Below are 15,317 nucleotides of genomic sequence, written 5' to 3' on the forward strand. Positions count from 1 at the left end.
GGGCTTTGACACAGAACTGATCCCAACAAAGGCAGGGCCGCCGCCCCTGCCAACCGCACCAGGTCTCCGTACCATGGTCGATGCTGCCAATCCGGAGCTACCAGAATCACCCGACCGAAGTGATGTTCGATGCGCTATATTACTCGACCGACTAACAGCCACGGAGGAAACACATACAGTCACTCCCGAGGCCAAGGCAACAGAAGAGCGTCGATTCCCTCCGCTCAAGGGTCTCTTCAGCGACTGAAAAAAAAAAAAATCTCTGAACTTGCGCATAGCGAGCCGTTGCCCTAAGATCACCGAAAGTCCCCAGACCGACACAACTCACTGGAACACTGACCGAAGAAAAGACCACTCTCTGGGATCTAGAGTGTGCCTGCTGAGATAATCTGCATCTATGTGACCTACCCCGGCCACATGCGCTGCCAAGAGAGCCTGAAGATGAGTTCAACTGCGCCGCCAAGGCTCTTCGTCCCCCCTTGACGGTTGACATATGCTACTGCCATGGCATTGTCACAGAGCACTCGGACTGCCTTGTGGCGAACCACCGACGTCAAGGCCTGGAGCACCACCCGAATGGCCCGAGTTTCCAGCCGGTTGATGGACCACTCTGCTTCTGCCCGAGACCACCGGCCTTGAGCTACCTGACCGAGACAATGTGCCCCCCAACCTTGCAGACTGGCATCCGTGACCATTACCAGCCCCTGTGGGGACTCCAACGGCATTCCTGTTCCCAAATTGCGCGGGTTGAGCCACCAGCGGAGACTGAGACGAGGGGCCACCGACAGCGGACAACACATTTCCAAGTCCTGCGACAGAGGGGACCAACGACTGAACAGAGCTGACTGTACCTGACGCATGTGCGCCCTGGCCCACGGAACTACCTCTATGGTCGCCGCCATCAGGCCCAGGACCTGACGATAAGTACGGGCCGTCGGCGCCTTCTCTGCAAGGAACCGACAAATCGGACCCTGTAACTTGGAACCAAAAGGCTGCACGAAGGAAAGTGAAGATAAGCTTCCGTCAAATCCAGGGAAGTGAGAAACTCTCCTTTCCGGACCGCACCAGTGACCGACCGCAACGTCTCCATCCGGAAAGAGGGCACCTTGAGTGCCGCATTGACCCTTTTGAGATCTAAAATGGGACGAAAAGTGTCCTCTTTCTTGTGGACCACAAAATAGATCAAATAGCACCCTGAGCGTTGCTGATCTGAAGGAACAGGAACCACAGCTCCCAATGCGAGCAGCCACCGCAGAGTGTCCCTCACTGCTGCCCTCTTGCTCCAAGACCGACAGAGGGATTCCAGAAACACTTCGGGAGAACAGCGCATATCCGCCTCGAAACACCTTGAGAACCCACTGATCTGACCTGATTTGGGCCCAGCTCTGGTAAAACAGACTCAGCCGAGCCCCAACATGCACCAGAGCCTGAGCCCGCACACCTTCATTGGGAATTGCGGCGTGAATACTAACCTCCTACGGAAAAGCCACGCCCTCCGCGACGATTCTCACGAAAGAACTGTGCGCGCTGGAAAAACCGACCCCTAGAGGTCCTACTACTATTAAACATTTCTATAGCACTACTAGACTTATACAGCGCTGTCCAAATTAACATGAAAAGACAGTCCCTGCTCAACAGAGCTCACAATCTAAATTGGACAGACAAACAGACAGCTAGGGGTAGGTCCCACTCGATCTGCCCGGCCTATACCGCTGAGCCTCCCTAAACCGTCCCCGAGAGGAACTAGTTCTGGCCCCTGCCTTGAACCGAAAATCTGGAAGCCATAGAACCTTGGTATCACTAAGACCTCACACTAACTTGTCCAAATCTTCTCCAAAGAGCATAGCTCCCTTAAGTGGCAGAGACCCACAACCATAGCCATATTTTTTGTCTGAAGTAGGCAACAAATCATAAAAGCCTCAGACAAAAAGGATGAACCCATGTCCAAGTCGGCTAACTCCTGACCCCCAGAAGAACCAACATCTACCGAATCATCCAGGAGCTTCTCGGCCCAACGAAAACATGCCCGAGCTACCAGACCCCCACAAACCGAGGCCTGCAGGGCTAGAGCCGACAAAACAAAACTACGCTTGAGAAAAGATCCCAACTTCCTATCCTGAGGATCACGGAGCGCCGTTCCTCTATCAACCGGGATAGCCGTAGCTATAATTACTGCCGTCACTACTGCATCTACCGTGGGAGCCTTAAAGGAATCCCTATCGTCCTGAGGGAGGGGATAAAGCCTCGCCATTGCCTTTGCCACCTTACACGGCAAATCCCATTCCTGACAAATCATCTCCCGGAGATCCTTGTTCATAGGGAAGGATCACGCCTGACGCTGAATGCCCTTCACCAACGGATCCTGGACAGTTTCCCTGAAAGCCAGCTCAGGACCAAACTGAAGGGTGGACGACACCTGATCTATGAGTTCTGACAGCTCATCTCTATGGAAAATCCGCACTATTGAAGGATCCTCTCCAGGAATCCACCAATCCTGCTCCTGAGAGCCGTCAATTCCATCTGACTCCCCCAGATCACTAAGCACAGCTTCTGCAGCTACAGGAGAAAAACATTGCCTGTCCTCTGACCACTCTAACCGTGGTCTCTCAGCCAAGACGGAAATAGCCCCCTCTTCCAATTAGGGGGGGGGAGGGGTCCCGATCTCCAGGCCTGATACCGCGTCCAGACAAAATCTGGAGGAAAGCCCACCATTCCTGGACCGTCATTAGGCCCTTTTGTGCCAAAAACGGAGGCCGCAGGCCCAAAAACAGCTGGCTCCACGGGCCGCGTCAGACTCAAGATGGCGGCTGTTCCCGCCGAAACTGTTCCCGCTGACAGCGGCCCTGCCTACGCTCCCGCTGACCCGGAGACTCCCGACACCATCGATCCCTCCGCGGTCAAGTTGGGGGGTGCCGCAGCCACCTTTATAGGTGCACCGCAAAGCTACACTGAGCACCCGGCGCCTCTACCCCTCGCCACGAGCACGCGCGACATCGGAGGAGCTGGGCCGCCATAAACCACGAGGGAAGGGAAAAGCTGTTCCGCAAACGCGCCAAACCAAAAACTCCCTCACACTGCAAAAGCACTGAAGAAAGCGCTGCTCTCTCGTTCCAGCAAGGAATCGAAACCCCCGTTCGGTCCGCTGAAAATAAAGAAATAAATGCCCTTAAAGGCACAGTACTCCAACTCTGGCAGCTGGAAATTGTAAGGCACTCAAGGCTACAATACTGAGAAAGCAGCCGAGGCACAAAGCTGCCAAGCAAAACGAAATAGAATAACTGACCTTAAAGGCACAGTACTCTAATTCTGGCATCTGGAAATTGTAAGGCACTCAAGGCTACAATACTGAGAAAGCAGCCGAGGCACAAAGCTGGCAAGCAAAATGAAATAGAATAACTGACCTTAAAGGCACAGTACTCTAATTCTGGCATCTGGAAATTGTAAGGCACTCAAGGCTACAATACTGAGAAAGCAGCCGAGGCACAAAGCTGCCAAGCAAACAGAAATAGAGAGCAGCACAGGGGGAGGGACCCAAACATAGGTGTAACACCCCAGGGGGAAAAACTGGGTCCCACCAGACCCAGGGCCCCAAAGCACTTTTTTTTTTTTTTTTTTTTTTTACACACACGTACAGGGTACTGCAACAGAATAAAGTTTGGAAGGAAAAAATCCTACGACCCAATGACAAACTACCTCACCAGATTATTGGAGACTGCACAGGCTGTCAACTGCTACCTCTGCTGAGACTGAGAAAATACTGGCTAGTGGAGGTTCTGCACAGGTTATATATACAGGCTTCAAAAGCTTAGTGTTTTCTCAGTCTCCCTCTGCTGGTAGGAGGACATAACCACGCGTCTTGACCGGTCTGGAGGGTCGCTGAGGAAGAGCAGATTATACACTGGCCAATAAAATTCCCATTTCAGCCAAATTAAAAGAACTTAGTCTTATTACGATGATATATGACTCCAGAGCATTAGAAAAAAATTTCTTCATCACCGTTATCTCTCTGTTGGAAGGGGTGCGGCAAACAAGACTCCTACTCACATATGTGTTGGCTGTGCCTGATCATTAGCTTGTTTTGGACCCAGGTTTTCTCAGCAATACTCAATATCTAGGAGCGGGCAATACTACTACTACTACTTAGCATTTCTAAATGTCCCATGGTCTGTGTCTTATCAACTGTGGGGTTTCACAGTTGGATCTGTCAAGTCAAGATAGAATTTAGCAAATTGTTGCTAGAGGTGTTATAGCTATGGATTGGAGAAAGGCCACAACTCCTACTCTCACTGCTTGGCATAAGAGATTTCGCTATTTGCTTCTTATGGAGAAGCTTACTACCATGAAAACTGATCAGTTGCATAAATTTGTAAAAAGCTGGAGGCCTTTACTACTACACTATTTGAAAACTGTTTAACTGACTTACCTGTGGAGATGAGATCACTTGTTTTTTGCAGGCTGGTAGTAGGGAGGGGAGGGATGGGGATAGAGGGTAACCAAGTTGTATTAAGAAAATTTTATACAGGCTTTGGTTGTTAAGATCTTTGAGTTGTATTTGTAAATTTACTACACTCTGTAATCCCTTAATAAAATTTAAGCTAAAAAAAAGTTTTTACACCACTAGTCATTGTGGCTGAACTTGAGTAACTGATGATCTGTAAATCTGCCAAGCTGTTTGAACATGTTACCTTGTTTGGTACAGCGGATGTCTCTGGAATTGACTGGATGGTGAGACATGGGAGGAGCTTGGCACTATCTGTCGCTATAAACGTTGCTCCAAGAAGGCTCTGCGCATCCAAATTCTGCGACAGTGTGCAAGCAATGACTTTCAGCAATTCCACAGCAGACAGGGTAAGGATCTATCCCTGAATAATATCTATTATTTCTCAAAATCACCTTCCTAAAATTGAGATAAAGCTGTTGCAAGCTCTCATGTTGGGAAAACTCCAAAAGTATTTTATGAAAACATTAAATCCTTTGCATTCTAGCAGTAAACCTTTATGATGCTTCTCAACAAGTTTCCTCAGGAAAGTGAAATAGTTGGGTGACAATGCACTGTTTATCCCATAAAAGATTAGATACTTAGGAGATTTTGTCATTTATTTGATCAGGGAAAATTTAGACTTAGGACTTATGACTTACTGTACATGAATATCTGGGACCACCTCCTTCCCCACTGCTTGATTCTCTTTGGCAGCACTTTGTTGAAGGGGAATCCAAAGCCCTGCATTTGCTAATAATAACCGAACTGGATTTAGGAGCTTTATTATTGTGCTGTTAGATCTAAGTGCTGAATTTGATTTGATTAACCACGGTCCTAATTTTCCGATTGGCAGATTTGGATTTTGGAGGAATTCTGTTACAGTGGGTCTCTTCTTCTGTTGGTGGTCATTTTTGTTTTGTTTGTAATGCCAAGTTCTCTTTCCAGAGCATATTTGTGAGAGAACTTGGCATTACAAACAAAACAAAAATGACCACGGAGACAGAAATCTAACCCGTCCCTGTGGGATTCTAACCCATCCCTGCTCGTCCCCATGGGGAATGTAACCTGTCCCCGCCACAAGTAATCTCCTCCATTCCAGCTCCTGGCCCGCCCAGCCCTTGTTGAGCCGCAGTCACCTTGACCCCCTCCCCCCAAGAAAGCTAGATTCTACAAGCAGTAAAAATTCTAGTAAAAGTAACATAAATTATTTTCTTCTTATGTACAGATTAGCAGGACCCAAAGCAGTCCAAAACAAGTAGTCAGAAACAACACAGTTTATACTTAATTGTTCAGCCACCCTTAGGATTCACGTTTGGGTTTAAAAAGCAAAGCTATGTGCATGTAAGGACTGGATAAACAAATTAAAGCAAAGTTTAAAGCAAATGCCCTTAATATGTAATACTTGGTAGCAATAATGGAACAGTGATAGATTATTCACATAGCAAGCAGCCTGAAGGAACAGATTTATTTTCCACGGAACATAATTAACTTTATATAAACTTGGCGGCTAATAGTGTGCTGAACTGGGCAATGTTGGCACATTTAGACGCTGGACAGAACTTCTGCGTGAAGGAAACCCTTCCTTTATTAATCAACTAGCCGTTAAGCCCGTTAAAACGGGCGCGTATTGGAATGTTTTTTTTCCCAAGGCCCCCCTCCCGTTGCAGCTGCAAGGCCCCCTGCCATCCTCCTTCCCTGCCAGCTCCAAGGCCCCCTCTGTCCCTCCCTCCCAGCTCCAAGGCTCCAGTCCTCCCCCCTTCCCAGCTGCAAGGCCCCCTGCCCTCCCTCCCTCCCAGTTCCAAGGCCCTCCCCCCAGCTCCCAAGGCCCCCTTCCCTCCCGCCCAGTTCCAAGGCCCCCTGCTCTCCCTCACAACTGTAAGGGGCCCCATTCCCTCACAACTGTAGGGGCCCCCCTGCCCTCCCTCCCAGCTCCAAGGCTCCAGTCCTCCCCCCTTCCCAGCTGCAAGGCCCCCTGCCCGCCCTCCCTCCCTCCCAGTTCCAAGGCCCCAGGCCCTCCCCCCCAGCTCCCAAGGCCCCCGGCCCTCCCTCCCTCCCAGTTCCAAGGCCCCCTGCTCTCCCTCACAACTGTAAGGGCCCCCCTGCCCTCCCTCCCAGCTCCAAGGCTCCAGTCCTCCCCCTTCCCAGCTGCAAGGCCCCCCACCCTCCCTCCCAGTTCCAAGGCCCCAGGCCTCCCCCAGCTCCCAAGGCCCCCTTCCCTCCCTCCCAGTTCCAAGGCCCCCCCTGTGCCTTCTTCCCAGCCAGCTGGAAGGCCCCCTTCAGTCCAGCCCTCCCAGCTCCAAGGCCCCCCCTCCTTCTGAGACCTCCCATGTCCCCTCCCCCCCCCCAAGGTAGCCGCTACCGCCCCCCCCCCCCCCCCCCGGAGTCGCCACCCCCCCCCCCCCCTTCACCCGGCCCGGGCCCTCTCTTCATTATTCAACTCACAGCAGCGCCAAAACAGCAGCAAGCAGCAGCTCCCGTTGGCCTTCCTTCACTGCCTATGCCTCGCCCTCGTGTGACGTCACGTCGGCGAGGGCGGGGCACAGGCAGGGAAGGAAGGCCGACGGGAGCTGAAGCTGAGCTGCTTGCTGCTGTTTCGGCGCTGCTGTAAGTTGAATAACGAAGAGAGGGCCCGGGCCGGGTGAAGGGGGGGGGTGGTGGCGACTCCGGGGGGGGGGGGGCGGTAGCGGCTACCTTGGGGGGGGAGCGGTAGCGACGTCAGCGGTTCCCTCCCTCCCCTTCCGCGCAGTTTCCCTCTCTGTCCTGCCCCCCTCCCCCCGTCATCATGTCTTGACGCGGGGGCGGGACAGAGAGGGAAGTCTCTACTGCGCATTTGCAGGTGAGTCGGTCACTTGCCATTTATAGGTTTGATACCTCTCTGTAAAATAGTAGTAATTAAAAAAGGCAAGGGCATTTTTATAATATACCACTTCAATCCACAAAACAAAAGGAGCAAATTCCCACATGCTATCTTCTTCTTTTAATGTAGGCACAGGGAAAATTCTCCCAGGTTTCAACCTAATTCATGTTTAATGTGGGATATAAATGTAATAAATAAGTAAATAAACAGAAATTCTGAATGTTGAGCACCTGATTCTTAGAACATGATGTCTATTTTAGTGACCCATTACCAGAGAAAAAAATCTCTGCATGAATGTAACAGTGCTAAGGTGTGTCCCTTTAGCCACTCCTCTAAATGACACACTGATTGCAATTTATAAATAAATTGCTACTCTACCTATGAAAAACTCTATGAAAAGTTATTCCGTTATTATACTTCCTCTGTGTACATCCGTATGCTGCACAAGTCGGTATGTTTGAAAATATAAGTGAGATAAAAATGCTACCAACAATAAAGAACAATGTGGATGCAGCAGCTCATAGGTTTGTTTTGAGTGTATGTGGAAGGGGAAACAGAGACTACCCTAACTGGCTTCAGCTCCCTCCCTCCCTCCCACCCACACGTAACACCACCTGGTGGTCTAGTGAGTTCCTTTGGGACAGGAAAGGTCCCCACGCTTTCCTGCCCGCTGCCGCTGATCCTCTCGCAGCCGCCACTTATTTCAAATGGCCACCGAGACTTCAAGCAGCAGTCTTGCGAGCCACCCCTCTCCCCCCCACAAGTTCAGGCATCTTCCACCCACCCCCCCCCCCCCCCCCCCCCCCCCCCCCCAAAGAACCAGCATCTTCCACCTGCACCCCCGAACTGGCATCTTTGCCCGCCCCGAACAGCATCTACTGTCTGCCTCCAAGAGCCCACATCTTCCACACATTCCACCCCTCCCCCGAGGTCCAGCAACTGTTTTTATTTCTTTCTTCCTCTCCCTGATGCTCTATCTAGCTGTGGAAGAATATGTTTATATCGTATGGCATTCTTTCCTAAATGGTTATATGCAACTTATTCCCATTTTCATGATAAAGGAGGATCATTTCATAATCCAGTGGGAATTCTCTAGGTTTTCCTAGGGTGTTCAAAGGCCTAAGATGAAAATAGAGCAATTACATGGTAACTAGAAGTAACGGGTGCTCAGACTTGATTATATAAAAATATATAATTAAGCCTGCTTATTTTGATATTTACAATATTGGCTGTTAGGACAAAGTGATTACACCACCCTGACATTTGAAACAGTCTGTGCATCCCCTTGGCTTCTTATTTATCTTTTACATGCCCAGATTGGAGTCCTACCTCCACCCTCCCCCCCCCCCCCAACATAAAAAATAGTATTATACCAAGGCTATGAATTGATGAGATTATAGAATCTGAACCCAAATGTTAGTGACGTTATGCCCATTGGCGGTAATGGTAACTTCACACTGAGGATAGAAATCACCATTACCTTAATTTGTTAGACAGAGTAGACCTTTATTCTAGACGTGGGGATAAGATGCATGAATTTATGGAAAAATCTGCCCCAGAATGTCTAATAGTATCTAGACTGCAATAGGCTCTATATACTGTAGGCCTCCTAGAGACTTCAGCAAGAAATAGGAAAAATGGACAAAGGATTTAAGGGTTCAAGTAGACATGCTTAATTTTAAGAAGCTGGTAAAAGAAATGCTGACAGTGGTACATAGGGCAGAAATGCAGGAATACCAATTTAGAATGCTACATAGAGCACTTTCAAAAATCATGGCTAATATGAATGTGGGAAGAATGTGTACAAGGATAGAATACATTGTAACAATATGACCCTTCGTTTTGAGTAGTCTTAACGTTCATATTGGTGCAGAAAGAATGAAAGTGGGGGGAAGGGGGTGCTTAATTCTAGAAGATAGGTAAGTGTATAAAGGGTTATTGGAAACAAGACCTAGGGAATTAAGAAAAGTGACAGAGCTAAATATGATGCAATCATGAAGACTGGGGTTGTCTTGATAAGGTGGTTACGGATGAGGGGGTGTGTGTAAGGGAAAGGTTTATAGAAATTAGGAGGAGTTAAGGACTTTCAGGTTGAATATGCTGGATATTATTCAATGAAGTTTTTACCCCCCCATTGAATCCTTACTTGTGTTTTAGGGGTTGTTTTGGATTCTCACTTGACCATGAAGGGCCATATAAATAACTAATACAGTGAGCCTTTTATAAATTAAAGGTGATCAGGCATATCAAAAAATATTTGAAAATATTAGTTCATGCTATTATCTGCCTTGTTTTTTTGGTTGTACCGAACTCTCCTTTATGCACCTACAGCTGTGACTAGGTTACTTTGCCATGCTAAATATTCTAAGGGAAACTCTGCTTCTTATCAAACGTCACTGCTACTCATCCATATCCATTGCTATTTTAAACTTGTATTGTGGTTTTTAGGATCTTGCTAGGTGTAGCTCCTGCTTATATGCCTCGTTTGTTGTCTCTGCTAATTATACTAGAATAGAAGATATCTTACTGCTTCTTTATCAAGCTGCTAAACTCTGGAATTTTTACATCTGAAATTACAATGCAACGATCATATATAGGAAATCATTGGAATCTTATTCTTCAAAAATTTTGAATTGTTCAAATGTGATTTTATTTTCTGTTTGTTTGTTATTTTGTTGTTTTTGTTTGATTGTTAAAATTCTTTTGTAACCCACTCTAAACCTGCTGGTAAGATACAGACAATAAGTACCCATATTATATATTTTAAAAGAACAAAGTGAGTGATAAAATCTGAAATCCATATCCAAATCAAACCTAATATATGGACATTGTTGGCTGCTTTTCAGTGGTAACTGTGAATCAATACGACATACCTGATAGCATATGATAAGGAGGCACAGGTAACAGTGAATGGGATTTTGTCTGTAGCACCTTGTTTTATATTGCAGATCCCAATTGCTGTTAGTGGCATCCAGGGGATGGGCTTCCTGATGAAGCATTACATTGAAGATGAGGGTAGAAACCTACCAGCAAAGCTTATGAGCCTCTTCATTAAGGTGAGGAATATGGAAAATGTAGTATTATATTAAATTCAATATTATAAAGGGGTATTTGCATTAAATCTACATGTGGATGACTTTAATCTGGGATTACCCCAAAACAAGCAACAATAAATAAGTAAACAAAGAGGCAGTGGTGCTACAAGTGTGATGAGTGTAGTAAAAGGAAACTTGTAGCTGTTTTATTTTTATGGGTATTAATCTGAATTCTTCCCAGATGGCTTTACTGCCATCCAGTAGGTGCAATTTGCCTCTTACAAGGATTCCAGCGTGGAGCATTCTGTAGCAGCAAAGTTTTGATGCCATCAGAAGATTTTACAGGGTTTTACTTTGTTGTTGTTGTTGAGTTTTCAAAATGGTCTGTATATATACTTATATGAATAGGTACATTACACCTCATATGTGCATAGCTCATACCCTTTCCCCTATGCCAAACCTATCTGTACCCTAACAAACAACCTACCAGTAAAAGAACAATGATCATGATAATATAAAATTTATCCCAACAGGAAACTCATTAGCACGTTGAGAGTGTCTCCATCCACACTCTTCATGTTGGAACAAATGCTAAAATCAGTCATAGTTATTGTCCACCCTGCCTCACCTTATGGCTCTCCTCCTTTTTCCTACATTAGCCCAAAATCACCTCCCCAAGCTCTTCAGTAATTGCTTATTTCCATATCATCAAGCTGATCAATCCATAGACTGGTGGGTTGTGTCCATCTACCAGCAGGTGGAGATAGAGAGCAAACTTTTGCCTCCCTATATGTGGTCATGTGCTGCCGGAAACTCCTCAGTATGTTCTCTATCTCAGCAGGTGGTGGTCACACACAGCAGCAGCTCTGGCTAGGCCTCCAAGCCTAATCCTTAGGTTTTGTTGAGGCCTGGGGTTGAGGGCTCTTTTGAGCAAGTGCAAACCTGGTGGTGCCAGGTCCCTCCTTTTCTCCCCCCTCCCGCTGGCTCCGTTTAAAAAAAAAAAAAAAAAAAAATTTTAAACGTCTTTAAAGGCGTTTAATTCGACGTTTCTTTAAACGTTCATTGCAGCTACTCACTGGGACACCAGTTCGTTGCAGCTCGGAGCGGCAAGCAGGTAATTTTACCTTTTTATAGCGGGCAGGGGGTTCCCCGATTCTTCTCCTCGTGGCATATGGCGTCGGAGGGCGAGGGCGCAAAGGGTCGCTCCCCGGATCGCTGGAGCGCTTCTAGAGGGGATGCGGGGGTTTTACAACCTGATTCGCCCTTGATGGGTGACAGTTTAGTGACCGATGAATGTCCCGGTCGTTCCTCCGGCGTGGCGGTTTTTTCCCGCCATAAACGCCCATCCCCCGCTCCTCGCCTCCGCCATCTTGGCCGGCCACGCGGCTCGGACGGCTTCTTCGTGGGCCGCCCTTGAGGTTGGAGACAATGCCATGAACGCCCTTAATTTGGGCGACGGCACAAGCGGCTAAAGTTAAGCGCCGTTCTTCCCGCGCGGCTCCTTCGCGGAGTTTCGCGCCGGACGCCATTTTGGATGCGCAGCATGTCTCTCCCCCGCTATTGCGAGCGCCGGTTGAGAGTGCGTCTAGGGCTGTTGCCCAGGCTGCGGAAGTGCACAGTCTGGGGGGTTTCTCCCCCGAGTTTGTTTTGCTGCTGCATCAGGCTTTCCTCATGCAAAACGCTGCCCCTGCTCCCTCTTCTGATAAAGAGGTTGAGGTTCCCAGAGGTAAACGCCCTCGGGTTGATTTCCAGGCCTTGGAGGACTTTGTCTCCTCCGATGTAGATGAGGGCAGCGTGTCTGAGGTCTCCCAACGGTCCTTTGCGGATTCCTTGGAGGAGATAGATCCCCGCTCGGATGGAGCGGATGACTCCTCTGCAGCGCGGCTTTTTAGCCCAGAGGATTTGCCCAACCTGTTTTTACAGGCCATGGACACTTTGAAGATTTCCTCTCCGGAGGACGTCTCTCCCTCAGCCCCTGTTGGCTCTGCCATTATGCTGGGGACGAAGCGCCCGCCTAGATCCTTCCACGTGCATGATGCCATGCACACCTTAATTGCGGCTCAATGGGATGTCCCGGAAACGAGCCTTAAAGTGGCTAGGGCTATGTCCCGCCTCTATCCTTTGGCTGTGAGTGAACGTGAGGCCTATCTGTGGCCTACCGTGGATTCTTTAATCACTGCGGTGACTAAGAAAACGGCGTTGCCGGTGGAAGGTGGCACGGCCCTAAAGGACGCCCAAGACAGAAGATTGGAGGCGGCCTTAAGGTCGTCCTTTGAGGCAGCTGCTTTAAGTTTGCAGGCCTCAGTTTGCGGCTCCTATGTGGCCAGGGCGTGCCTGACTATGGTGCAGCGGGCTTCCCCCTCGGATCTTTCCTTGAGGGCTGATTGGCCGGCCCTGGAATCGGGCTTAGCCTATTTGGCAGACTTGCTGTATGATGTCTTGAGAGCCTCAGCTAAAGGCATGGCTCAGACAGTCTCTGCGCGGCGGTGGCTTTGGCTGAAACATTGGTCTGCTGACCACGCCTCTAAATCCCGCCTGGCTAGATTGCCTTTTAAAGGCAAGCTGCTCTTTGGGGTCGAGCTGGACAAAATCGTGACCGGTCTCGGCACGTCTAAGGGCAAGAAATTACCAGAGGTCAGGGCTCGGGCTAGTACTCGTCCCGGTACCTCCAGAGAACGGTGGCTGGAAGCCCGTCGGTACCGCCCGGGCAAGTCGGGTTCCTCTGCCCCCTCTTCCTTCAAGAGGAATTTCTCCCCCAAGCAGCATTCCTTTCGCAGAGACCGCCGTCCCGGAGGTGCTCCCTCCGGTCCTCCCCCAGGGTCTCGTACCCAATGACGGGGCCTTGGTCCACGCCCTAGTGCAGATTGGAGGACGGCTGTCCTCGTTTCTGGGCGAGTGGACCACTATAACTTCAGACGCGTGGGTGCTGGAAGTCATCAGAGACGGCTACAAGCTAGAGTTCTGCCAACCCTTAAGAGACGGGTTTGTACTCTCTCCCTGCAAGTCTCCGGTCAAGCTGTGGCAGTGCAGCAGACCTTGGACAACCTGATCCGCCTGGGTGCGGTCGTTCCGGTGCCAAAAAATCAGATTGGCAAGGGACGTTACTCCATTTACTTTGTGGTTCCAAAGAAAGGAGGTTCTGTCCGGCCTATCCTCGACCTCAAAGGGGTCAATCGGGCCTGGAAAGTGAGGCACTTTCGCATGGAGACTCTCCGCTCTGTTATAGCGGCAGTGAAGGCAGGAGAGTTCTTGGCTTCCTTGGACATCAAGGAAGCGTACCTGCATATTCCCATCTGGCCTCCTCTCCAACGCTTTCTGCGTTTTACAGTCCTGAGACGACACTTCCAGTTCAGAGCCCTCCCTTTCGGGTTGGCTACTGCTCCGCGGACCTTTTCCAAAGTAATGGGGGTCATAGCGGCCTTCCTGCTAAAGGAAGGAGTACAAGTCCATCCTTATCTGGACGACTGGTTGATCCGAGCCCCCTCTTATGCAGAGTGCGGCAAAGCTATGGACCGGGTAGTTGCTCTGGTGAGCTCCCTGGGATGGATCATCAACTGGAAGAAGAGCCAGCTGCGCCCGACTCAGTCCTTGGTGTATCTGGGAGTTCGATTCGACACCCAAGTGGGCAGAGTGTTCCTGCCAGACAATCGGATTGTCAAGCTTCAGGCTCAGGTGGACTAGTTCCTAGTAGCCTCTCCTATTCGGGCTTGGGACTACGTGCAGCTGTTGGGCTCTATGACGGCCATGATGGAAGTAGTGCCCTGGGCCAGGGCTCATATGAGACCACTACAGCTATCTCTGCTGCTGCGCTGGACTCCGATGTCGGAGGATTATGCTGTGCGCCTTCCCGTGGACCCAGCAGTGCGCAAGGCGCTGAGCTGGTGGACGCAGACAGACAAGTTGTCTGCAGGATTGCCTCTGGTGACCCCGGAGTGGATTGTCGTCACGACAGACGCCTCTTTGATGGGCTGGGGAGCCCACTGCTTGGGAAGGACAGCGCAGGGGCTCTAGTCTCCTGCAGAGGCAAGTGGTCTATCAACCTCCTGGAACTCAGAGCCATTCGGTTGGTGTTATTGGAGTTCATCCCGGTACTGGTGTTGTAGCCTGTACGGGTCCTGTCGGACAATGCCACGGCTGTGGCCTATATCAACCGCCAGGGAGGTACCAAGAGCGCCCCTCTAGCCAAAGAGGCTATGAGTCTTTGCCAGTGGGCGGAAGCGAACCTGGAGCAGCTTTCAGCGGCCCACATTGCCGGAGTCATGAATGTCAAGGCGGACTTTCTCAGTCGCCATACCTTGGAGCCCGGAGAGTGGCAACTATCTGCTCAGGCGTTCTTGGACATCACGAAGCGCTGGGGCCAGCCGAGCCTAGATCTGATGGCGTCATCGGCCAATTGCCAAGTGCCGCGCTTTTTCAGCAGAGGACGGGACCCTCGATCCCTGGGAGTAGATGCTCTTCTCCAACAGTGGCCGACACAAGAGCTCCTCTATGTGTTCCCGCCCTGGCCCATGTTGGGCAGGGTGCTAGACCGGGTGGCAAAGCATCCCGGCAGGGTAATCCTGGTGGGTCCGGATTGGCCCAGACGTCCCTGGTATGCGGACTTGATCAGGCTCTCAGTCGACGATCCTCTGCGGCTGTCAGTGGAGCAGGGCCTGTTACATCAGGGTCCCGTGGTGATGGAGGATCCCTCTCCCTTTGGTCTTACGGCCTGGCTATTGAGCGGCAGCGTCTGAGGAAGAAGGGCTTCTCAGACAAGGTCATCGCCACTATGCTGAGAGCGAGGAAACGCTCTACTTCTACTGCTTACGCCAGGGTTTGGCGTATCTTTGCAGCATGGTGTGAAGCAGGCTCACTTTCTCCCTTCACTGCTCCAATTTCTTCAGTGTTGGCGTTCCTGCAAGAAGGTCTGGAGAAAGGCCTGTCGCTCAGTTCCCTTAAAGTCCAG

General features: G+C 49.9%; 1 protein-coding gene across 1 annotated transcript in view; it reads left to right on the forward strand.

The window, feature by feature from the left end:
• The window catches only part of LOC115459107 (eIF-2-alpha kinase activator GCN1-like), a 51,768-nt gene that overhangs the window by 20,582 nt on the left and 15,869 nt on the right, over window positions 1-15,317 (forward strand). Inside the window, exons 3-4 of the mRNA XM_030188972.1 lie at window positions 4,700-4,848; window positions 10,286-10,393. Of these exons, the coding sequence (XP_030044832.1) occupies window positions 4,700-4,848; window positions 10,286-10,393 (257 nt within the window). The remainder of the gene's footprint in view (window positions 1-4,699; window positions 4,849-10,285; window positions 10,394-15,317) is intronic.

Source organism: Microcaecilia unicolor, unplaced genomic scaffold (genome assembly GCF_901765095.1).
Source record: "Microcaecilia unicolor unplaced genomic scaffold, aMicUni1.1, whole genome shotgun sequence".
Taxonomy (NCBI): Eukaryota; Metazoa; Chordata; class Amphibia; order Gymnophiona; family Siphonopidae; genus Microcaecilia; species Microcaecilia unicolor.